The sequence below is a fragment of the Lethenteron reissneri genome, chromosome 47, assembly GCF_015708825.2.
Source record: "Lethenteron reissneri isolate LAM-NWPU_2019-01 chromosome 47, ASM1570882v1, whole genome shotgun sequence".
NCBI lineage: Eukaryota > Metazoa > Chordata > Hyperoartia > Petromyzontiformes > Petromyzontidae > Lethenteron > Lethenteron reissneri.
The window spans coordinates 5,669,690-5,696,511 of NC_083825.1; the positions used below are offsets into that span (position 1 = coordinate 5,669,690).

The window sequence follows — 26,822 nt, forward strand, 5'->3', positions numbered from 1 at the left end:
TTCCCCAAGAAGCTCACTATTAAGGAGAAAGTGGCTTGGAACAGCTTTGTCGCAGTGGTTCGTGGCTTCCTGGGCAATCACAAGGTCGAAAACTATGTGGAGCTGGTATGATACTCTGCTGAATAACTACGGCACAATGGATTGTAGAATGTCCCTCAAAGTCCATATCATTGATGGTCATCTTGATAAATTCAAGGAGAACATGGGAGCGTACTCGGAAGAGCAAGGCGACCACTTCCACCAGGATATACTGGACTTTGAACGCCGCTACCAAGGACAGTATAACGAGAACATGATGGGAGACTACATTTGGGGGCTGATTCGTGAAAGGGATTTACAGTATAATCGTAAATCTCGAAAAACTACTCACTTCTAAATCTTTTGTAGTAATTGTTGTATTACTTTAGTATAAAGAAATGTTAACTTTGATTCACATGTTTTTTAAATGACTTTATGTGAACGAACAGACACAAATAAGTATGTTTTCTCATTAAAATAGGTACATTTCTAAATATCACTGTCCTGGTCACAAAAGCAAAGTTTGTGAAGAATAATAGCCATTTTCTATACTTTTTCAGCATAAGCAATTACGAAATAACACTTCCTACCCAGGAACAAAAATTGTGTTACATAATATTACGTAATATTTAACGCTGTTCGTGTTGTTCTGGTGGCGGTGGTGAGGTTGTTGTTGTTGCACAAATAAGTGCAGTCGTTTTTTAACAGCGACAATTTGCTTTATAATGGAAAAGTCCCCGAATGAGTGGAACAAATGTCACCTTCCTGCTCCCCTTTCTCCACTCATTCCTAGCCTGGGCTTTCATCTCAACATCCACTCCAGGAAATTCCACATTCTCACTCACCACTTTGAACCTCCTCTTCCTAAGCTGCCTCCCCAGTCAGAATGAGAATCAGCATGGTTGGCTATGCTCAGTGCGAAAGAAGTTCAATCTAGAGTGCATACATTTATCCTGGAGAAATCCGATTAGCCATGAAGTTATTTTTCACACACATGCCACCCTAGTGCCACCACATGTTTCACCCCTCTCCTCTTTCCTGCGCCTGGGTTTTTCCCTCTCTTGTCCTCGCCAACCGAGTCGACATCTGCAACACCCCCTCCGTGTCTTCTCTTCTCGCCTCTCCGCCTCCGACCCAGTCCATCATCCCTCCTCCTGTGTTGGGAAAAAAACAAGTACCACTTTGTGGAAAGGCAATAGCGGTTGTCCGGTGAACAAAATTGTAACCCCCCCCCCCCCCCCGTCCATCGTAGGAACGCGTGTGATTATTTTCGCCACGGGCTCGAGACTGCCCGTGCGAAATTGAGCACCGCCCATTCTTCATTTGGGTGCCACGTGGTTAAGCCAAGGTGAAGGTGACGGGAAGAAGGTTGAGCACTCCCTTCTCTCCGTTTGCCTTTGCCACTTACGGCTGCGGGTTTGCTGTGAGAATACATTTTACCGAGTCTTAACGGGTCACGGGGTATTACATTTTTTTTATTCCGCAGGGCCCGCCGAGAAAGCTATTGTTCGGCTTCCCCCTTGCCTGCCGTGGGACACGTTTTGTTTTCTGAAAGATTAAACAATAATAGGAAGAGCAATACCCTTCCCCCTGGCTGCTTAGTCGCCCTTGGGGGAAATTATCCTTAGCATTATTGAATCACAAATAAGGAAAGGAAACAATTTCGTTTTGCTCCGCTGGATGAAAGGCAAAGGTACAGCCCTGCAACAGCTCGCTCAAGGCGCTGCTGGCGAGAGGGCCTCGAGAGAACCTCTCCAGAGGATATTTTGGCGGACTCTCCCATGCTCGCCACACTGTATGTATGTACGTAGAACTTATTTCGCACCGTCCGTAGCCAACCGTTCTTATCCGCGGTGCGAACTTCACAATCGTGGAAACGGGTAGAAGTATCCACGCTTTACCCCACCACGTGCCAGCTGCCGCGTTTCCATTTACATTGCTGGGTGGACAGAGTCGGAGGTGATTTAATAAAGCTGCCCCATCGCTTCAACTGCCATGTCAGGTGATCGAACCGGCGAACCTCTGGAGTGCAAGTTACGAGTGAGGTGCAGGAGAGGTCTAGAGAGTATGCACTTCACTCATAAGCAAGTCCCGTGGGATAACCATCACAACGCATGCACCTTATGTGTACGTCAACATTCAAGGTCCCAGTGCCAATTCCATCACCAAGAAGGCGAGGCAGATGTACGAACATGGCAACAAAATCAATTGTCACACGAATATCATCCCACTTTTATTTATTTATTCCGTCTGAACAGAAAGTGAGATGACATTGCGAGCCCCCCCCCCCGCGCCTCTGTGTGTGCATTTGATAATCGGCATTTTATTGCTAATCAACGGAACGTGAAAGAATCCCGGCGAATAAAGAATAACCATTATCCCAATGCACAGCTGCTCATGGGCCATATTTTACAGCAGGCATTTTACCCAGTCAATGGGCCTAACAAAGGACGGTGCAGTAAATAATGATGAGAAACTATTATTGGAATGGAAATGTCAATTCTTTTAATGTGCTCTATGCACTCGTGTGTGTGTGTGTGTGTGCGCGCGCACGTGCGTGCGTGGCTCTTTGCTGAGCTTGGGAATTAGTGTGGGAGCGTGAGAGAGAGGGTAAGTGAGTTAATAAAATGAGTGCGTGTGTTTTGAGTGAATTGGGCGTGCGTGCACGCACGAGTGAGTGCTCGCGAAAACGCATTGCGCGAGTGAGCAAGTGAGCGGCCGAGTGAGTTGATTTTAGTGTCGCACTTTCCTCTTACGGAGCAGTGGCACAGTGGTCAAAGCCACTACGCTGTGAACCCAGGGTGACACGAGTTCGCTTCCTGACCAGGGCTAACAATCAGTGGCAAAGGTGATGTCCGAACAACGTCCCCATCCCGGGCCATTGCCACCTTCACAAACCTACACACCTGGCTGGCGTGCCCGAGGTGTGGTCAGTCAACCACGTGACCTGACAAAGGCCTTGGGGAAACCTTTGGCGGAGCGCCTCCTTCCAGCAGTGCATTGACAATGGGCTCGAACAAAATTAAATTCTACTACTTCTCCCCATTTCAAGCTGCTCACTATCTTTGTAGTTAACAGCTCCCCCGGGAGTAGTCACTGAAAAATGATGCCTCAACGCAAGCCTGGTGGCTGGCCTTCTTTAAAACGGGTGGCGCACGCAGCCGTCTCAACGAAGTTTTAACTTGGGATCCGAGCCTTACGATGCCAGCGCTTGCCTGGCGTTGCGCGCTCGTGATGTCCACCTGTGGTATGCTACGTACGCTAAGCGTGGTGAACCAGGCGCAAATTGCATGTCCCCCTACGGATTGACCGCATCACGCGTGCGAGGTGCTTGCTAGGAGCGCTTGCCCCAACAGCGCTGTGGGCAGATCTTTGTCCACGATGCACTTCTCGCTTACCGCGCTGCACTACGAACCCGTTCAATGCCCGTTCGTGGCCAACACCGGTGACGAATATCTGAACCGGTCTTGGGCCTCACCTAGGCCTTCTCAGCCTCAAATGAGTACCTGGTGCAGTGTGTAAACATGGTCACGATGGCCACCCGCCCCTCGTGCGCCGTGTCGACCTTCATAGGCGCTCGCTAACAACACTTGCTGCAATAGTCTCTTCAAGGCTAGATTTGAAGCTTTCGTGACTGCAATGATTCATAAAAACCTAAGAATATAGTCTCTTCAAGGCTATTCCAGGAATATTTGGCTTTGAAGTACTCAACGGGGTGCAGTAATGGCCATTAGTATTCATTTTCACATTCACGTGTCATATATTTAATCCTGAATTTGAGGCCATCTAGCCGAGGGCCGCCCGCTGTTGCACTTTAACACTACGCGAGGGGCTGGCTCGGGGAATGAGATTCAAGTGCTCCGAACTGACCTCGACGCGAAAAAAAAAATCTGAAATTGAAATCCCGTGCGAGCATCCGCCCGTATTGTGTGTGCGGGCGAGCGAGCGTGCGTGCGTGCGTGCATATGTCTTGTCCTTATGCTACCTGTTGCTTCGTATGGCTGTCCAATACTGTTTGCTATGAAAAAAAAATAACATCAAAGAGATTGCCATGACTGACCCTAACCTGCAAGGTGTCTCCTGAGCAATGGTTTTGCTCTTCGCGTAATTCAGGATGCCCCTGTTTGAATACCCACGGTTTGTGTGGCTGCGAATACAAACATCCCCCATGTAGCCTTGCACAAGATGTTGGGGCGAGTGCTGTTAGCGAACACCTATGAAGGTCAACACGGCGCACGATGGATGGGATGGGTGGCTAACACCACGCCCGACCGCCTTTATCACCCCCGCGCTGTTATACCCACCGCACCAGGTACTCATTTGAGGCTTAGGTGATCTAGGGGCAGCCCAGGAAGGGTTCAGATAATCATCACTCATGTTGGCCGTGGGCGGGAATTGTAGTGAGGTCGCCAAGTTTGTAGCGCAGTGCGTTCATCACTGCGCCACCGTTCTCCATGTGTGGCTGTACACATGTACGCAGCCCTTCGTGCAGTGTGTGGATTAGTGAGTGTTGCGGGTGAGTTTTTTGTTTGTTTAAAACTACGTGTCACTCTTCTGTACCCTTACAGCTTCATCTATGCTCTGCGTGTACCTGTGCCCGTGCATCTCCGCCCCGTGCGTCACGACCCCGCGCCTACCTACGTGCGTACGTAGTACTCACACACGTACCCGCGTGCGCGTGCGCGTGCCCGTGCGCGTGCAGACATCCGCGGCGTACGCGGGTTCCTGGCGCGCGCCGCCCGCCAGGGAGCCGAGGTGTCGCTGCAGCAGGTGGACGGGAACGTGGGCCGCATGATCGCCTCGCTCTTCCGCTCGCTCAAGTACGAGGAGCTGAACCGCTACCGCGACTCGCTCCGCAGGGCCGTGCTGCTGCTCAACCCGCGCCTGGCACGCACCTTCATCGCCGAGGTATGCGGCGTTCGCTCGCCCAGCCCGCTCGCTCGCCTGCATTGTCATCGTTTCGTTGTGTGTATCGTGCTCCTGGGGTATGGATACTAACGGTGCTGCTCCGTGTTGTCGCGTATGCACGAGCAATTCTAAAGATGTATGTTTATTGGTTGCATGGAATTTGGGGGACCCCGTGTACTTAGGCGCCTCAATCTGAGGGTTTCCTGGATGTGAAATGTGCTTTTTAATAAATTTCTAGATATTTGTATAAGTTTTTCTGGCTGGCTGGGTGCCTGGCGCGCACCTTCATCGCCGACGTACGTGGCGCTCGCCCACCGCGCTCGCCCAACGCACTCGCCCCCGATTAGCACGGTTGGCTACGTACGGTGCGAAATAAGTTCTACGTGAATGCATACACACAAATATACACTGCCGCCACGACTTAAAAAAATGTGTTCGGGATAAAAAAATGCGCGTCTGTCTTTGGAAGTATTCAATGAGCAATATGGAAGCTTGACGGGTAACCGTCTACTGTGGATCCCTTCCTCCAGCAGCGGCATATGAGCAAGCAATTGCAGGGCTGCACCTCTGGCTTCTTAGCTTGACGGCCACGCGCCTTGCGTACACGCATCATCAATGTCGGGAGTGGGGGGGTGGCAACGGGGGGAATTGTAAGAATCGGGTGATTTATCCGAAACTGTGATTGGGGGTTATTAACAGGCTAGCAGGTTATATAAGGAGCGTTTAAAACTTTCTAGAGAGATGTTAAAATATTCATGGAGGTGCATTGAATAATTTACCTTCCAATGTAACCGCATTCATCATCACTAAAATCAGGACACTTTTTATATTCTTTGTACCTAATTATGGAGCCTTAAAAATGTATTTAAAACCTATTTTGTTTCACATAATGTACCAACTCAGAACCAATATTGTCTCGTTCTCAACATTTTGAGATTGGCCATCTGCCAGGAGTCAGAAGGCCTCTTACATTCAGATGAATTCAACCAATTGCTGTTTGTACAGCTGACAAATATGAGTGGCACGGCACGGTGGTGCACACAGTTTGGCCAATAAACCTGCCGATCTCAGTTTCGATCCCTGACCGTGACTGTCATCAGTGGCGAGTGATAGCTAAACCAGATCTAAGCAAGACATTTTTCAGAAAACCGAGAGAGTTGCGAGCATGGTAAAGTATTTAACTAAACTCATTTTATTTTACCAGGTAAGGCCCACTGAGCCTCTAGAGCCCATTTTCAGAAGCAACCTGGCCACAAATGATAGCTCAATGAAGTGGCTTATCATGTGGAAAATTGTAGCAGGCATATATTCGAGACGCATGTTTTTAAATGCAGAGGGGAAAACCGGAGGACGCAAAGAAAAATCCACGCGAACACGGGAAGAACATGCAAACTCCAAATATACAGCAGGCGGTAGGGTCAAGATCGAATCCACGACCTCCTGTATACCTGGCGAGGTAGTTAACATTTCACCACCGCTATGACTAACACGGCACGCTGTGCTTCCACACGTAAATCGAACGGCTGAGAATGTTTATTATTTCACGTGCTAATGTGTGATACGTGTACATGTGTATGTACAGCCCTTTTGCCAATCAACTGCTGGATGAGGGCCTCCCCATACCGTGCAGGCCATGAGGCTTATTTGACCAGACTGCACCTCGCCAATGCCAAATGCATGCAGATGTAGAAATAGATGCTACTCCTCCTGCAGTGCCACGTAATATACTTTTTTTGTAAGGCTATCCATATGTATGGTAGCTTGCTCTGACGCAGAGTATTAAATCTGATCGCACGCATTATCGCACAGCGCTAACTGCACACGGTGGGCCATTAAGCCACGTTAATTATTTCCGGGCCTTGAATTTATCGCCGATGCAGATGGCAGGCACAAACTTTTGAAAGCCATTCCTCAATAATACTGTGGCTCGTCAACGTAATAAATTTGACACTTCGGGAAAAGCACGGGTAAATAATAGTAAATAAACAACGAGGATGGCTTCTTTGCTTCTCACACGTCTCACATTTAGCCGTGACTCTCTCGCAGAGTTGCCACTTAAATGGATCCACGGTCGGTTTTAAGTGCCGGATGTGCGGTCCATTTTCACCACCGCGGTATTAAAACAGCGCAAGGTGTTCAGTCGGTAATGCACCGGGCCGGGTAATAGCGCGCATATTCCAGCCCAAGAGTAGCCACTTATTTGAATAATGGCGTTTGCATGCAGCAAGCATTCAAGCGCCCTAATGCGCACCGTGAATTATGGCAGCTAGCTAAGCTGAGGGGCTGCACGAGAGGGCATGACCCCCCCTCTCCACACCCCCCCCCCACCCCCCCCACACTAGAATGCTCGGGGAATTAACGCATGCACGGCAGTGTGCCCGCCCGCCCGCCTGCCCACCCGCCCCACCAATCGCTACGCCGTGAAATCCCATCACGACCGGCGGCGCTTAGGAGCGGCCCCCACGGGCCGTTAAGCCGGCAGCGAGCGCGCGCCGAAGCGCTCGGAGATCCGCAGCGGTGCTTCCTCCGTGCGTCGCTGCGCGGAATACGCGCTGGGGCGGCGGGGGAGGGGGCCGGGCGCGATTTCACGACACTAACTCGGGAGATCGGTGACTGTTGTGACGTTCCCGGCACGTTCGCGTCCGCCGCTTGCGCGGTTCGCCAAATCGAATCTTGCGCCCTGCGTGCATCCCACACGGAACGTGTGCGCATGCGCACGCACCTCCACCGCCGCAATGACACGCGTCAAATTGCTCTCATCATCTCTCCGGTCTTTCTCCATCACATCGATGTGTCAAATACAAGAAGGGAGGGAGGGGAAGGTGCCGGTGCTGCAGCCATTACTATCCGTCAGTGATGTGCCCTAACCCCGTGGGCGACTTGCCGCTTCAAGGTTATTGTCCAGAAAGCGTTTTGATTCATTTGGTTTTGCCCTTCACTTCTCAAATTCACTCTCCCTCTCGTTGTCTTTCATTTCGCAACGGGCAGGGTGGGGCAATTCACGCCGCATATATCCGTGAGAGATAATTGAACAGTATAATTGCAGTAGACTATAGTGTTTTTCGTGTTTTACTTGCCTGGGTATAACTCTACCAGATTTTACCACGACAATTTTTTTTATATTTTCCAGAATATAGTGAGCCAGTTGTTAAAACTACAAATCGTAACAGATACTTAGAATTCATAATTAAATCTTCGTACAAATGGAAATGCATTGTGCTGTGATGCAAACTGGTGGCGAGATGCTAACTCCCTCGCCTGGTATACAGGACGTCAATGAATTTCTCCTCCCAGTCGTCGTGTCTTAGAGAGGTGAGTGCGTGCCACACTTGTGAAAAATGAAGAAAATAACCCATTCAATGGATTATTAACTGCATAGACCACCTCCATCCCCCTCCTCTTCTCCCATCCATCCTTTTCCGTGCCGCGTAAATAAGTTTACCCACCGGCCGTCACACGCTTTCTGAACAGGCATGGCGGCGGATGACCGCTCAGGGTTCTGATGCGTGTGCCTGGCTTCGGCGGAGTGTTGAGCGATGAGCAGCAGCACGGCTCTCCAGAGCGGGTTCAGCTCCTCGTACGTGAGCGTAGCAGACGAGCGAGGCGATGATGCGGCCCACGTTCTCCCGTCCTCCAGCTGCAGCGACGCCTCGGCTCGCTGGCGAGCGGAGCGTGCCAGGAACCGTGCCCGTGCATGCGTGCGCATGTACGGATGTAGAACTTGTTTCGCAGCGTACGTAGCCAACCGTGCTAATCAGAGGTGCCGGGGAAGGACAACAAATTAAACACACACAAAAAACAGTACTTAATAAGTATAACCCGTAAAAAAAGTTTTTCACTATAAATCCTTTATATGCGTGGCGGCTAGAGTCCTCTCGTCCTCTGGCTTGAGATGGCTGCCACCTATGGGTCAGATGATTGTCTGCCAGTATTAAGCAATTGGTAATTAAATATTTCATTTGTTTTCCCTAAACAGTGTAAAATTTTGGGAAAATTTTTTTCACGAACATTAATTGTCTCCCACAATGAGTCTGTGTGCAAAATGTCAGCTCGATTGGATCACGGGAAGTGGGTTAAAAAACGACCGAAAGATTTGCACGGTCGTAAGCAAGCAAGCAAGCACGCAAGCATGCAAGCAAGCAAGCGAACTTAATATAAAGGATTTAAAAATGAGGTTTCAATATAGATGATTTGAAAGTGCATAGTACCCAGTGGTTTCCTGATATCGGAAGGAAAAGCGTTCTAGACGGCCGCAGAAGCGCATCTGAACGCACCGCGCGATGATGTGGCCATCTTTGTTCGATGGCCAGAAAAAAACCGCTGCTGCTGCGAGAGAGGCCGGGAGTTCGCGCGATGGTTTACGCTCCTCGGCGAGATGGGCGAGCGTGTGAGATGACACCGATGGTCACCAATTGGCTCGTCGGCTAAACACGCGGTGGCCTCCATCTGTCAGAGCGTGGGTTGGGAAGAGGCCAGCGTTGGCGCTCGTGCATGAAATGTGCCTCTCTGCAATGCCCCACCAACCCTAGCAAAGAGTCGCACGTTGTCAAACAGAGTTTGTGAAAGTGGCGGCTCGTGACATTTCCACGAGGTGGGGCTTTTGTGAGTGACTTTTGAAACTATGGTGTTCTAATTAAGAAAAACCTCGTCATGTTATTGGCCTTCCCGTGAAAGTGATATAACTGTCTACCAACGGGTAGGCATTAATAAGCAATACGAAACAAAACAACAAAGCACTCCAATTATGTTCCCATGACCCTCAAGTCCACACTAGACAACCACTTTGACACTGCCAAAAGCCGTGACCGGCTGCATTTGCACAGTGCAACCTCGCGTCGTGACATCGTCTCTCATTACAGCCACGGGCGCCGTTTTCACCGCTCTGAATGAATGGGTCTCAAATGGCGTGGCTACAATGCGAAACCGCTATCAATGAGTGAAAGGAAATGTCTCACTCGGATGCCTTCACAGCCGCCCCGAGACCTCCCCGAGGCACAAGTCATGGGTTTCGAACAGGGACAGGGACATCTTAAAATGTTATCTTCATTAGGAAATTCACGTTGAAAGAATCATTGTATTTCAATTGTTTCAAACACAACAAAATAGATTTATAGAAAAGTTTTTTTTATTATTAGAAAAATTATTTCCCATCTCCGGCTGCTTGGTGGGGCAGCGCCCCAACGCCCCTAGTGGACGAACCGTGCCTCGTTTGCGATGCATGCCAGCCGAATTGTCAGCAGCCAAATCACAAAGATAAGATATAGGTCAACAACTGCAAGTTTGTTTTTTATTCAAATTAATTTATTTAATAAAATGCAAATTTCATTGCATAAAATATATTTTTTCCTCTTGTTCTGCAGACATTAAACGATTTATAAGTGCAGCCACGGGGTTGCATTCTGATGAACAATTGCTTAAACTTGTCAGAGGCAAATGGCATAACGGTACATGGCATGCTTTGTAAAATTGGCCATTAAAAATTAGGCCCATTGTCGGTTTTCTAGGAGCATGTTTTCTGGATTACACATTTTAAGATCATGCCTGCAACGGTTATGTGTCTTCATGTGAAGTGCAATATGTGCCATGCACTTTCCGGGCTGTGCGCGTGCCTGCGTGCATTTGTGAGCGCGTACATGTGTGTGCGCTCATGCGAAAGATGCCAAATTACATCGGGGTTTCTTCGTTGCAGCAGGTGGGAGCCAATTTGACCTGTAATGCACACCGCAATTCCGAGTGAAGGTCACATCTAGGAACGAGGCCTGCAGCTCCGTCCAGGAGAAAGCGCCATGTCACCACCATTACCACCATTGCCACCATTACCACCACCATTACCATCATTACCACTATTATTAGTATTACCACCATTGCCATTATTACCATTATCACCACCATTACCACCACCATTATCATTATTACCACTATTATTAGCATTACCATTACCACCACCATTACCACCATCACCAGCACCACCAGCACCATCGCCACCATCGCCACCATTACCACAGACTGTTGGGGAAAGTGCTGTTAGCGAGCACCTATGAAGGCTGGTACGGCGCATGAGGGGGTGGGTGGCCAGCACCACACCCGGCCGGCTTTTTCTCTCTAGTGGTGATGTTTACACACCGCACCAGGTACTCGTTTGTGACTGAGTCGATCCAGGGGATGGGACTGGGCCCTTCCTCATGTATGACTAATCTGCGGCGTTGTGAGGTGTTGCTGGGCATGAATGACGCTATATAAAATGAAATTATTATGATGACCTTGAGGGCAGCCGTGGATTTTTTTGCACCCTCGGGTACCCTCCTCCACACAGCGCCACCGCCTAGGACACCCTCTTAGTGCGTGGTAGCCATCCATCCAAGCACACGTCCAGGCTCACCCTTGCTAAGCTTCTGGCATCTGATGGGATGGGGCACATTGCAGGCGAGTAGGTCATCACGAGCCCGATCTTTGCATCAGATTTATAATAACGCCCTTCGTTCAGGAAAGCCACACAGACCATCGATACTATTTCGGGCGGCTCTTACACTGGGATTTGGCCATTTCCACCACTTGAGCAATCGTATCCATGACCACTGAGGCGTGCGAATAACGTCATATCGTGTGGCAATGATCTTAGACTTTAGGCACGTGGACTAACACTGAGGAGTTCATTTCAAGTTCATTTATTAGGTATAGCCCTGTGAGCCATTCGGCTCTTGAATCGGGTGCAACCGCAACAAACAAAAAACAAAAACATGAACAAAAAACATCTTAAAGTGAATATGTGACTAAGTGCAAACAGAAAATCCAAGAAAAGACAGCAAAATATTGCAGAAAAAAACACCGTACACCAACGCTGTGTGCAAAAATCCCAGTGGGATGCAAGTCAAACAACAACAACAACAACCATAAGACAACTTAGATTAAGGCCATCAGTCTAACTCTGTACTACAACAAACAAACATGGCTAAACCAATACACTTTTCGAAATCACCAAAATAAAGCCATGAAATCAATGAAAAAGCAATCATAGGAACTGTGACGGAATTTTCACAATAAATGGCATAAACATGTACTACCAAAACCTTGCAGCCATAGCTGGCTGCATGAGCCACTCCACTGGGAGGGGAGTTTGAGTGAGAATATGAGATGAATGAAGATTGCCAGGCAATCTCTAAGCACCCATCGTGGGATAACACAGAAGAGATCCGGTCCGATTTGCCACGTAAATGTTACATACGGCCACATAGTCGCGGTATTAAAGAGAATGCCTGTGATTCATTAACGATTTCACAGGAAGTTTTACGGAGGAGTGTTTGAAACGATTGCTGCCTCAAAATGAGTTGTTTACACAGGCCCTGCCCCCCCCATGCATAGAAGTTCAACACACTCTAGTCTGTATCCTAACCGGGCACCCCACTTAACTCGTGCAGTCAAAAGACGATCGCACTAAGGGGTAGGGTCTTTTCAAACAATAAAACGCTTTAAATAATCGCACCAAAAAAATGCGAACAGCCACAAAGCCACGGGCCTCACTCCGACTCACGCCACGGCTGCACCCTCACTATCCAAAAACGTCTGGGAGGAAAACGGCTCCCGACCCTCTGAACACGACCAATGTTAAAAAGTTTGTCTACAAATGCATACGCGCACACAGCCCCCGCTGTGCGTGTGTGGAAAGAAGGAGGCTACTTGACAACGCCCACCGCTTGATTTGTACCGCTCATGGCTTTTTGTGCAATGCCCCTGTCGGCTCTCCCCTGCAAAGCATCGAGTGAGAAATGAAGCCGTGGTTCAAGTGAAATTACGGCGAGGTGAGGCGTAGTGCCAGACCTGCCCGGTTGCAGCCCCTCCCACCTCTCCCCACAGTAATATCACGTCAATGAATGAACCAAAAAGGATGCCACGAAAGGCTTTTCAACACGGCCACTAAACACGCGCCCAGCACAGGGCGAGTTGCTCGACGGCCGCGAGAAACTAAATTTTACAGGTAGGAACAATGTTCCACACTGCCCACCAGGGATTTTTTGTCTGTCTGACTGTCTGTCGTGCATAAATAAATATATAACATAAACAGCTCTTTGATTCACTATGAGATCTCCTTAACCAGTGGCAATAATAGGTTTTTACCCTTTTAACTGGTACAAATGTTTGATTGGTGGAGACCTACTGCCGGGTACGGAGAGGGGCCTAAGGGAAGGGGGGTCAGGGGAGGGGCCTAAGGGAAGGGGGGTAAGGGGAGGGGCCTAAGGGAGGGGGGTAAGGGGAGGGGCCTAAGCAAGGGGGAGGGGCCGATAGTTAAGGGGGCTGGCTACCTGGCTGGCTGCCTGGCTACCTCAAGTCACGTGATCTTGTACACAGGTAGGAACAACAGGTTCCACACTGCCCACCAGGGATTATTTGTCTGTCTGTCGTGCACGAATGCGTTGTGCAACCAAGTTCCTACCTGCCCACTCCGAAGGAACGTGTTGGTAAATGCCATCGAGCTAGGGACAAGCGTTGGGTACAAGACGGAACGCAAACAATTCAAGAACAGTCGCACGGTTGGGAGTTAAAACATGTGCTCTTTTACTCTTTGGTTCTTTCGGTAAAGTCACGTATAAAGAAAAAATAGCATACGACGTTTCTCTGTGTGCCGATGTACGTCTGTCTCTCTCTATGTATCTCTGTGATATCTGTCTCTACTTATATGTCTGTCTATATGTCTCTGGTTCTGTGTTTTATCTCTCTCTCAAATTTTGCATTCTCAGGAAGAACGTAATCAACCAGGTAGGGTGTTGACTGTTATGTTATCCGACTCTCTGTTGTATTACATTACATTGCTAAGTATACTAGATTTGTGTTCCTATTTCATTTATACCTGATGATGATTGCGTGTGTTGCAATCGAAACGTCGTATGCTAGTATTTAATTTATTATTTTCTCTTTATACGTGACTTTACCGAAAGAACCAAAGGGTAGTTCCTGCAGTCACGAAAGCTCCAAATTAAGTATGTGCTCTTTTACCACGTGCTTATCACCGTGATGTCATTCAGATATCACACAGCAGTTCGACCGCATATGGCTGCAGAACAACCTTTGGAATGATATATCACAGAACTGATTCTGAGATCCCTTCAAATTACCTATTTATCGAGACGCTGAATGGCACACTCTCCCTGCTAACGAGAAATGTTCATTCGGATATTTTTAAATGTCAAAGATGGAATAAGCCAAATTAATAGAGAGAAAAAAATAATTTAACGTGATGGCTTTTTTCATTGAGTCATTGATATAATCAGTCTGACACCAACTCACTGCACTTGAGGACACGGGTTAATTATACAACACGTTGAAACCCAGATTTTCAAACACAGGATCTCAACAATGCCGACCCGTTGCTCTGCCAGACCTCTGCCACCCAGCCACCTCTATCGAATTATCGAGTTACGTGCATACGAAATGTAGATAGAAACGGGAAATAACATCACGCGTGCTTGTGATGAACCGGAGAGCAATGCATGTTGAACTTCTTACGCACCGTACGTAGCCAACCGTGCTAATCGGAGGTGCGGCGGAAGGCCGACAAACGAAACACAAAAAGCAGTGCTGAAGAAATGAGTTTTCAAACTCGGTGATTTAAAGGTCCATAGCTCCAGTGGGCTTCCTAATATCGGAAGGAAGAGAGCGTTCCAGACGGCTGCAGATGCGCAGCAATAGCGAGTGTAGAACGTGTCATGTCACCTACCCCGAGCTTTTGTCATCACTCCTCTCCCCCCCACTCCTGCCTCACATTAAGCAATTTCGTGTTGTAATCACTAGCCCGCGTGCTTTTTAAATCCTTTATATTAAGTTCGCTTGCTTGCTTACGACCGTGCAAATCTTTCAATCGATTTTTAACCCACTTCCCGTGATCCAATCGAGCTGACATTTTGCACACAGACTCGTTGTGCGTGACAATTAATTTTCGTGAAAAAATTCCAAAATTTTACACTGTTTAGAGAAAAAAATTAAAATATTTAATTACCAATTGCTTAATGCTGGCAGACAATCATCTGACCCATAGGTGGCAGCCATCTCAAGCCAGAGGACGAGAGGACTCTAGCCGCCACGCATATAAAGGATTTAGAGTGAAAAACTTAGTTTTTACGGGTTAAATTTTTATACGTTTAGTTTTAGTTTGTAGCTGTAGACAGCGCTGTGCAACCTCCGGGTGAATGGTGCTTTGCAGGCTTAAATGATAATCGTTATTAACATTCTTATTACCAGGGTTTGGTGACAAGGCAAGGTTAGAGCGGAGGAACTTGCGCCAGATTCTTTCGTACTGTGTCTGTTTGCCTCGGTAATTAAAGTTAGGGCCTCTTTCTATCACTTCAAGCTCAAACGAATCCGTAGAGGATCTGACATATGGTGAGTGTTATGAAAATTGCTATCCAGACATTCGTTTTTTATATATATACATGTTGATCCAGTGAGAAAAGTTAAGGGCGGCTTATAATTTTAATCGAAAGTTGTACATTTCAAAGGCTAAGACATTCTTAAGGCTATTTTTTTTTTTTTTTTAGAACGTATTCATCACCAAAGAAAATTCTTCTTTCACCGGCTTGAGACGAAGCACGAAATCATTTGAATGTGAGACGCTGGGTTGTCTCTGGTCGGCTAATTCCCACGTCTGGGAACCGGGCCCAGAAATCTTCTCAGAAGTCCCACGGTTAAAGCCCCCGAGGCAAATGGATGTCATTTCGCCCCCATTCCTAACAAAACAAAAAGGGGTCTTCGTGTGAGACGAGCTTGATGAATTCATCGCAGCCACCCGTGCAGTGTTCGCAGAATGAAACGATGAAGAAGGTTGGTGGTGTATTTGTACCTAATTTCTAACTACACTTGCTCTGCGCGATACGCTCGTAGGAATCGCCGCTTGATTAATTCGGGGTGCGCACGGAAGGGTGAGGATAAGAGGCGGTGGATCAAGGGCCACTGGAAGATACGTCGCACTGCTCGTTTGTTAATGTTACAACCGCGCCTGATGAGCGTGTGTGTGTGGCCGCAGTCGTAGCTGGGAACGACAATGTTGGAAACTACAACTGTGTTTTTTTCGCTTGTTACACAGCCATAACTTGCTTTTATTTTTATATTATGAACAGCTATAAATAGTCTATATTGTATTTTCTCTCATACTGCTCAATAGCATTATCTATTTGTACGTGTATGGGTATTGCTGTGAAGGCACTTTGGGTGGCATATTTGTGCCAGAAAGGCACCACACGTTTAAGCGAAAATAAAATCGACTTGACATTGAGGGTACAACATAGTACTGTTTACAAAAAAATACTTAGATATATTGAAAGAAAAATAAATCCTTCATATGGTTTCTTTGGATGCTGCCGTGGTGAAACGGTCAGAAAACTGGACTTGTGATCCAGAGGTCAACAGTTCAATCTCCTGGCACGGCAGTTGAAACAATGCGGCAGGTTTCTTAAACCCCTCCACACCTGCCTCTGTCCACGCCGCAGTATAAATTGGTACTTCACGGTTCGTTGATGGGCAGGCCACATGTGGTTCGGCAAAGTGTGGGTACTCCCTCCTCTTCCAAGGCGTCTGGCTAACGTGGAAGAGTAGGCTAAATACCATCTCGAGGGTTTCTCCAGAGCTCCCTCCAGTGGAGGCCCCTTCAGTCAGCAGTGAAGTGAGCAAATAATTGCAGGGCTGCACCATTACATTTTCTTGAAATTACGAATGTTTAATGTCGCAGTTATAAAAAATATATAAAATCACAACTTCTCACTCGTCTTGTTATGATATTAACCCATTGATGAATATACTCTTGTTGTACTAAATTAAAATGAAATGTTATCGTGGAGGGAAAAGCAGTAGAATTATGATTGCCTTGGGTATCCTGGGATTTGGGCATCAGGGAAAGTGCTGAGCAGTGAGCTATGAAAACCTTCTTAGGGCACTTTAGAAATATTTCATGAATCTCATGTCTTAATCATATTGAAAGGAATATGGAAATTCACATTATGTGAGCAGAGGTTACGTGACGGGTTGAATTGAATTTGCTTAATTTTAATGCCGGGCATGTCTGTGGGGCATTTAATTATGCACAGAATCTCACTAGATTCATAAACAACTTCAATTGTGAAAGCTCTACACTCGGCCTGTAATAGAGTTTAAATCGCTTCTCGTGTATCTGTTTAGTTATTTACACAGCAAGCAAACGAGAGGTACAGACATACGATCTTTAATTTCACGCTAGCAGTAACAATTGTCAGTTCGATGAAAGCTAATTGTTTTGGACCCCGTGCTATCGGAAGCCCTGCCTGTATTGGATGGATAACAACTGCGCATCATTAACCACCCATTGCAGCTCTCAAAATAATTCCTGCCTCTCCGCATACGATGCGGCATTTTTATGTCGACCATTTAGGGCGCTTCCATGCTGCCTCGCCTTTTTTCATTTCTTGACCACATTTGTTTTAAATAAATACATATATATATACCCTGTCACTGCCACTATGCCTTAGAATTTTATTGCCACCATGTCCTTTCAATTTGATACATTTGAAGTCACTTAAAATAACATAAATTTGGGATAGGTTTCTGTTCCGTAAAACATATTTTTATTTATCAGCCATTGTGCTTGTTTATATGTAATGCTCATGTGTCTTACCCTACTGTTTCAATTGATAGAAATATATTGTTATTGAAATAGATTATTTCCAAACATTGCTGAACGTGTACAATATGTCATAAAAATAATGAACACAATAAAAATGTATTTTACGGGCGAATATCTAAATTTACCTTTCAAGTCACTTTGCGACAGAAAATTCGCGGCATATTCCAACGTCGAATGATGAGTCGCAATGTGCCGCGAGTAAACCATGCATTTAGGAAAATGCTGCTGGAACACTATCTTGTCTCTGTTACATTTAGTGATTTGGTTATCACTCGCCAATGGCATTAGCCTTGCCCGGATTTGAATTTCAGGTCACCGGGTTCGCAGCACAAGATGTGGACCACATTGCCACCATTCCCCTCAATCACAGGAAGAGTATAATGGTAACTTACATTTTTACTTGAAAAAGGTTTTATGTTATTTAGCATTACATATCCGCAACTTGTTTATTGACTTTGTGCCAACATTGCGCAATGTATTATTTAACTAAATTATGTTTGCAGAATATGCTTTTGTCAGTGCAAATGTCACGTGCAATTCCACGAGTATATATTGCAACTGGTTTATTTACTTTGTATTTATAAAGTATATATTGCTTTAAGCAATTGCAAGCGAATAGTTTGCGTCAAGTCCCCAAAAAACCTCTTTACTCATGAGCACACCTCAGTGTTTGAAATGCATATTGCGCAATTAATTCCTGAGAGAGGAAACTTCATGTGCCCCAGAAGCTTTGCCCTCTGTCCTGCGGAGCTGCAAATTAGAATCCAAGATAAGAGCTGTCAGATCATCATACAGGCTCTCACCACACAGAGGTTCTCTCTGTTGGCTGAGCGGGTCAGGGCATTGAGGCAGCACCGCTGAGAATGTGGGTGTCGGGCGCGACACGGGCTAGAGAAGAGATGGAGTGACGTGGTACAGGAGGACGTGGAGCTGAGTGGACTTGCCGATGACTGGTACCAGCGGTGTCAAGATCGGCCTCTGTGAAGGAGACTCGTGAAGGACGCTACTGGGCAGTTGGAGGCAGTCGCCCTCCAACAACAACGGAGGGCAGAGGAGCGACGCTCACAACAACGAGCGGAGCGCCGGGTGGATAAAGCACAGAAAGTTGGTACAGTAGGGGGCACAGGTGGTGCATCAGCCAGTCATCTCGGTCATCTCGGTCATCTCGGTCAGTCGACCCGTGGCAACTGGGTCTGCCCCGTGACCTCCTGCCAGCGGGCGTTCGACACTTCACGTGGCCTCAAGGTGCACATGGCCTGGCACAAGCGTCGTGGTGACGTCACCGCCACTTAGTGGCGAATGGCGGTTGTTGTTGTTGTCAGCCTCCCACCCATGATGAGACTGAGATCTCAGGTGTGGTCAGGTGATGGCCTCGGCCCGAACAACAATGCATGGTGCAGAAGAAAAACCCTGACGCCTGCCGTATGTTTCGAGTTTGCACGTTCTCCCCGTGGTCGCGTGGGTTTTTCTCCAGGGCCTCCCGGTTTTCCCTCCACATTTAGAATCAACATGCTGTACAGTTTCACGTGATAAGCCACTTCATTGAGCTATCATTTGTAGCCGGGTCGCTTTTGAAAAATATCTATATAGCTCAATGGGCCTTACCTGGTAAAATAGTTTAGTTTATGCAGTAGACATTGGTTTTATCCCTATTTAACATATTTCTGCGGCATTGCTTTCAACCTGTGACCAGAGATCACCACACTGTTTGGTGTGGGTTGGTGAACGGAGTGCCCAGAACTGGTTGGTGATTGGATTTGCCGAGAAAGTTACTCACCACTGGCGTTAACCATTACCAGAAATCACACCCGGGTCGCTAGGTTCACAACACAGTCAGCAAACAACTGCACCACTATTCCACCGCTCGACTAAGCAGAGCGATACCTAAACGCAGTACTATAATACGCTGCGTAAATTTTAACTGCCGGCTATTTTAATTTTAAGTGCATTCATTAAGTTCTTTGATTTCAGATTTACGAGTCTTTTTTCTACCTTCAGTTTTTAATATGCTTCCATTTTTTTTAGTCAAAGTCTTGCAGTGGGAAAAACGATCACACCACTTTCCCTCTTTGGCAATTCTCGCTCTCAATCCTGCACAGCTCATCCCTTGGTCGGGCGGCAGCGGCCTCGCCAAGTACATCGATGTGAAAGGGGGATACGCCGCAGTGGCAAAATGTCATCTCCCTCGCCTTGTATGCATGAAGTCGTGGGTTTGATCCCAACCCTGACGCCTGTACATTTGGAGTTTGCATGTTCTCCCCGTGGCCTCGTGGATATTTCTCCGGATCCTCCGGTTTCTCCCTCGACGTTTAGAATCAACACGCTTTTAGAGTACTTGGCTGCTATAAATGTCCACGTGATGAGCCGTTTCGTTGAGCTATCATTTGTGGCCAGATCGTCTCTGAAAGAAAAGAGCTGTATAGCTCAATGGGCCTTACCTGGGTAAAATAAAAAAAATAGTTAAAATTCGTTTTATTTACGCGGCCACACAGAGGCGCTCCATCAGTTGGCGGCGTGACATCTCCCCAGAGGCTACCAGGTGACTCTGCAGCCCCATGGCTACTCGTGTCCCCTACGGTACTTTAATACGGCACTTTAATACGGCACTTTAATATGGCACTGATAACGCCCTGTGCCAATGACTCATCGGGCAAAGCGATGCCACCACTGCCCCACGGGCCTTGTGCCACAGCTCTTTCCAGGTAAGACCCCTGAGATGCTGGATCATTCTGCGCTGTTTGGTCTTAGCTCGTCAGCAGTCGTCCCGAGTTGAAACGAGGCATGCAAATATATTGAATTCCCACCGTCTCTGTATAAATGGGTAACACCATGCTTGGTTGATCGGCAGGTCACATGAGGTGGGGAAAAGTATGGGGTACTCCCTCTTCCAAGGTGCCTGGCCATCCTGGAAGAGTAGGCCAACTGCCCTCTTAGAGGGGCTCTCTAGGGTATGAATAGGTGCACCACAATTGGTCGGATTCGCATGTCCGTGAGTGGTGGGGTAAAGTGTGGGCACTGCCATTTCTTTCCAGTCTCCGGGGAAATTGTGTGTGGCTGCGCAACACGTTGAGGTAAGCGTTAGTAAGATTTGTTCTTTTGGCTAACATGTTCGCTGACAGGCATTTCATTATGTTTGTACGATTGGCTGTATGGTAATACTTTATGTGTGTGTGTGTTTATTAAATTACTGTATTCTAACGATCCATTGAGGAAATAGGCTTGTGAGGTTATAATGCCAACAGGGGGCCTATAAAAATGTCAAAACATAGGCTGGGGATATGTTTACCTGTGGCAATATTGAAAGTGTCTTAGGATGATTTAGATTGAATTATTAAGCAAGGACGAAACATTCAGAGAGCTCAACTTGAATGTGAATGGTTCATTTAGAGAATCGCTTCACTGGTTATACACATTTGTGGCACATTGCTGTGACTCTAGTGGCTGCAAGGGGTCACATCAGAATCAGAATATTAATTTAAACAGTATTGGATTTTTTTTGGGTTAGATCGCGTAAATATATAAATGTGTCGTCAAACCCGCCACCACCCGACACAGCCAACTAGTAAGGGGTTTGTCACGTAAACAGAACGTGGCCAATTCGTCACTAGTACAGCACACCGGTGTGTTGGAGAGCAAAGCCACAACATTTACAATCTGAGTACGACGTTTAACAAACGACACATTTATATTCACGCGATCTAACTAAAAAAAAGACGATAGTATGGAAGTATTGGAGGAATCCGATGAGGTCTGAAGCTCTTTTCCACATGTTCCAGTAGGGGGCAGGTCAGAACGTTACAAAAACAACAAATGATAAAACAAAAACACGAGAGCATCATAAACGAATAGGACACGTATTCTTTGGTTCTTTCGGTAAAGTCACGTAGATAGAAGAAAAATAATAATAAATAAGTGAATAAAAATTATTAAAATACAATTAAAAACCAAAAACCACGACGTTTCGAATAGGACACGGTTGAATAGCGCACAGGCATTCGTTTATAAGCACGGTATTAAATTTCGATTTAAAGCTTTCGTGACTGCAGGGATTCATCTTCTTGGTTCTTTCGGTAAAGTCACGCAGAATGGAAATAATAAAATAATAAAAAAATAATTAAAATAAAACGTAATAACATATTTATTTTGTTTTATTTTTATTATTTTATTATTTCCATTCTACGTGACTTTACCGAAAGAACCAAGAAGAAGCACGGTATTGTGAGCACGGGCATTCGTTTATAAACACGGTATTGTGAGCACGGGCATTCGTTCATAAGCACAGTATTGTGAGCACGGGCATTCGTTTATAAGCACAGTATTATGACCACGGGCATTCGTTTATAAGCACGGTATTGTTAATCGACGAATCGACGCACCGTTATGTCACCAAAATTCGAACATTTCACGAAAATTTCTCACTCGGGATTATTATTATTATTATTTTACCGGAATGGCAAGACTAATGCCCCAGGTAACTCTGGCAAATGTGACTGCATTTCTGGCCTCTAGAGTTCTCACCCTGGTGAAATAAAATGCACTAAACTTGAAACACTCTGCGTACCTGCAGGAACCGCAACGGCCCGTGTGTCGATGTCCACACATGTAAATGAGCAGCGCCCCGCCCCCCCCCATATTTCCTTATTGGCGAAGCCATTCGCTGCGTCGTAATTCCAATATACATGCAGATTATCTTTCGTGAAATCCGTGACAAAGTAATGCGGCGACGTTATGGCGTTATCGGGCAAAAAATGTTAACGAGTGTAATTTTCACAAACGACGGCGTGTGTTTGCATCCGTTGGTATTTTAAATTGTTTAATGTATTTATTGCTCCGCTGATTTATTCACACCTAGATCCACGTAAGGAGCTTATCAAACAACACATGTTAATACGTCATTAACATATGTATTAGATCATAACGTGTATCACACGAGAGTAAACTGGAGCTTCGTAGGTATGGTGGCAAGGCAGTGACATGTCCGATATTCTGCTCGTACGTAGCTTGTTTTCTTCGCGTCATTTAAAGGTAGCAAAGGTAAAGGTGCAGCCTTACGTATGCTTGCTCACGTCACCGCTGGCAAGGGAGGCTCCATTATAGCGAGCCCTCGAGAATCCCTCCAAAGGATATTTCCTCCGACCCTTTCACGTTTACCAGATGTTCAGTGGCGCCACGGTGGCGAGATGTTAGCTACTTTGTTTGGTGTACAGGAGGTCGTGGGTTCTATCCCGACCGTGACGCCTGCTGTATAGTTGGAGTTTGGATGTTTTCTAAATCGCCGGGTCCTCCGGTTTTTCCCTCCACATTTCAAATCAACATGCGTTAGAGTATTTGACTGCTATACATTTCCACTTGATAAGCCACTTCGTTGAGCTATCATTTGTGGCCAGTTCGCTTCTGAAAAAGAGCTATACAGCGCAGTGGGCATTACCTGGTCGAATAGAAAACAATAGTTAATAGTTGAATGAGAAGAGACGCCACCATTTACCACCATTCACCCCACTACACTAGAGTTGCCAGTCAATCAACTGTAGTTGAACCCATTTACTCTGCTGGGTGGCGACCTCTGGATTGCAAGACCAAGTGGCTAACCATTGCTAATCTTTACCCAAATGTGGCTTTTGGCTAGCCATCAAACATCGCGCGCTTTCAGATTTCGCTGCTGCGGCCGTCTGGAAAGCTCTTCCTTCCGATATTAGGAAGCCACTGAAGCTATGCACTTTTACATAATCTAGATTGAAATCTCACTTTTTTCAAACTGCGTTTTGTGTTTAGTTTGTTGTCCTTCCGCCGCAGTTTTGATTAGCACGGTTGGCTATGTACGGTGCAATAGAAATTAAATGTAGATACCTACATATTGTTAGTCATGAAGTATGACTTGACCAAATTCGACGTTGCAGTTTGCACTGCATTCTGCTGGTCTGACGACACCCCCACTGCCTACATGCAGGGTGGCAGAGGTATTGATTAGCCTTTCAGTATCGTAAGACACTTTCATTTGTAATTCAAATCAATAAGTGATGCTTACTCCAGTGCCATGCTGAACACAGGGGAACATTCTAACTATGACACTCTCCATCAATAATCTGCCAGTCTCGCGTCTCCATGAACATTGCTCAGCCTCGGAGCTTGCTCTAAGACATTTTCTCACCTCTGGTTTTTGGCCTTGAATTAGGGCTTTGACCTCGATCTGAGAACTTAACTTAGAGGCACTGAACTTGACACTGGCCTCAGCCTAGAGGATTTGGCCCTAGCTGGCATTGACACTGGCCTCAGCCTAGAGGATCCAGCCCTAGCTGACATTGACACTGGCCTCAGCCTAGAGGATTTGGCCCTAGCTGGCATTGACACTGACCTTAGCCTAGAGGATCCGGCCCTAGCTGGCATTGACACTGACCTCAGCCTAGAGGATTTGGTCTTAGCTGCCCTTGACACTGACCTCAGCCTAGAGGATTTGGCCTTAGTTGGCCTTGACACTGACCTCAGCCTAGAGGATTTGGTCTTAGCTGCCCTTGACACTGACCTTAGGCTAGAGGATTTGGTCTTAGCTGCCCTTGACACTGACCTCAGCCTAGAGGATTTGGTCTTAGCTGGCATTGACACTGACCTTAGCCGAGAGAATTTGGTCTTAGCTGCCCTTGACACTGACCTTAGGCGAGAGGATTTGGTCTTAGCTGCCATTGACACTCACCTCAGCCTAGAGGATTTGGTCTTAGCTGGCATTGACACTGACCTTAGCCTAGAGGATTTGGCCCTAGCTGCCCTTGACACTGACCTCAGCCTAGAGGATTTGGTCTTAGCTGGTCTTGACACTGACCTTAGCCTAGAGGATTTGGCCCTAGCTGTCATTGACACTGACCTCAGCCTAGAGGATTTGGCCTTAGCTGCCCTTGACACTGACCTCAGCCTAGAGGATCCGGCCCTGGCTGCTCTTGACACTGGCCTCAACATAAAAGGTTCCTGCTCTTGACCTCAGCTTGGTCCCTGTGTAGCTCTAATATCTGCAGTTGCTTTCTGCGACATGAACGTCAGTGAGAGGGAGCGCCATTTTTTCATTCTTTTATTTTGAAAATGTATATTGAACTTCTTTTGCACCGTACTTAGCCAACCGTGCTAATCGGAGGTGGTGTAAATTCCCTGGCGCATTTCATACCCGTTGAATCAATAGAGTCTCTCGGAAGGTATGTTTTATTTGAGTTGTTTTATTAAAAGAATTTGACACTTCGCGCGAGTGTGTTTGCTGTCTCAAATCTGATAACCAATGTTCAGTGTTCCATCCCTCAGGACATTGCATTGCCCAATCAGTAATGTGGCACATCACAGCGAGCAATGCAAGTCGGACAAGTTGATGGCTTTAAAAATAAACCGAGAGCTCTGTCTGATTTATATTTTTCCACGAAGCGTTGATGGCTGATTCTCATCTCCACGAGTTATGTTCCATTTATTTATTGTTTTGTTTCCCTCCGAAATGAAATTGTTGACACTCTCGGTCTCGTGGAAGTGCGCCGCCATCTCAGTGCTGTGAAACGCGTCAGAAAAACTCTGCCTTAACGTGAACACACTGGCACGGACGTTTGTTACGAGGTTGTAGAACTCATCTAAGACCGCCCGAGTCTCCAGAATTCTGGAATTTTTGGGCAGATTTGTGTGTGCTAGCAGCGCAACACGCAGATCTGCTATCAAGCCAAAAGAGGGGTGGGGGGGTTGGGGAGTTTTGCTTTTGAAATTCAAATCCAGCATTTTTTGCTCGTGATCCAATCGATCAGAAAGACTGGAGCTTATCCCAGCAACACCTTGGCACGTGTTGATGAAACAACAGCAAAGGGATTGAACGGCAAGTCACGTCGCCTGCATGCATACTTCATGGCGGAATATACGCCAACCCTCACCCTACATTGGGAGCAGGATAGGGCAATCCATGGATCTTTCAAGTGCTGGAAATCAAGAGACGTGTCTTTCCACAGACCTCGCCACCAGATAGGAAAGTAATGTACAGATTCTCACGCGTCAAATGCTCCGGTCGTATTGAAGTGCTGTGGGATAAAAATGATAAAATGAAGTGGGGAGTGGGAGCAGGTTGCATTTGTTTTGTTGTACGATCTCACCGGATAATGAAATGCACCTTGCCGATGTGCTCAACGAAGATGTGTTTTCAATCGGTGCATATTACCCGCCATGGACATATGGATCACAAGTATGGATAATGGCAAAAAAGAAATGTAACAAAACTTTTAAGATATGTAAAGACGTGCGAAGAGGCGCATGCGAGGAATTACACTTAAGAGAGAGACAGGTAAATGGATGCATTGGTAAGATAAAAAAAAATACACTAGAGGCATGGTTTCGGCTGTCAATGAATGTGGACAGGACACGGTCGCTTGAAGTGACGATGGACGGTGGTCAGGAATGATAACGGAGTGGCATTGAAGGAATAGAATGCGTCCAAGAGGAGGACGTCCACCTGGAAGTTGGAGCGATGAAATAAATTGAGCGTGGTGCCAGAGTGAAATAGATCGTGGCATTACGAGACCGTGAGGAATGGCAACAACTTTGGGAGGCCTTCATTCATCAGTGGAAAGGTCACGGCTGATGGTGGTGATGATGATGATGACGTTTCCATCCACCAGAATAAATTCGGGACCTGATCTGGGAAAAAAATGATGTTGTGTGTGTGTGTGAAAATAAATAAATACATGAATAACTACACATTTGTAGTGCGCACAGTTTCCATTTGATTTTAAGGAGCGGGAAACCACGAACGAGCGAGAAGGCATTCCAGAACCAGTACCATCAGTTGTTCAAGCTCTGCAGTCCTACATTGGGATGTTGTGGCCAAACTCCATTAACAAGTGATTATTTCTGGTGGGAGAAAACTGAAGTACGTAGAGAAAACCAGCGCACGCGATGGGGGAGGTAACAGTCAATCCCCGTACCGATGGAAACGATCCCACCTGGGCCATCATCATCATACCCCCTCGCCATAATCCAAGAGGTCGTGACGTCACAGCTCTGCGGTTTCGGGCACTCCACAAGTTTGCGCGATCCACCAAGGCTCGCCTACACGGCGCTGGATGTTGCACCGCCGGCGACGAGGCCGCCACGCGGGATTGGAGTGGGTGACCCCCCCCCGCCCACGTTCTCGCGCATCAAGTTTCCTTGCGGTGTCGTTGGCTCATCAAACAGCAATGGGTAAAGGGACAGGAGGGATTTTTTACTGGCAAGTGGTTGCGCGTAGAACTGCTGCTGTTGCCCCTGGATC

General features: G+C 46.8%; 1 protein-coding gene across 6 annotated transcripts in view; it reads left to right on the plus strand.

Annotated features, from left to right (window-relative positions):
• Window positions 1-26,822, plus strand: part of LOC133354336 (glutamate receptor ionotropic, delta-1-like) — a 255,216-nt gene that overhangs the window by 163,725 nt on the left and 64,669 nt on the right. For all 6 annotated transcript variants that reach the window (XM_061571085.1, XM_061571084.1, XM_061571086.1 and 3 more), the window contains one exon: window positions 4,721-4,926. In XM_061571085.1, the coding sequence (XP_061427069.1) occupies window positions 4,721-4,926 (206 nt within the window). The remainder of the gene's footprint in view (window positions 1-4,720; window positions 4,927-26,822) is intronic.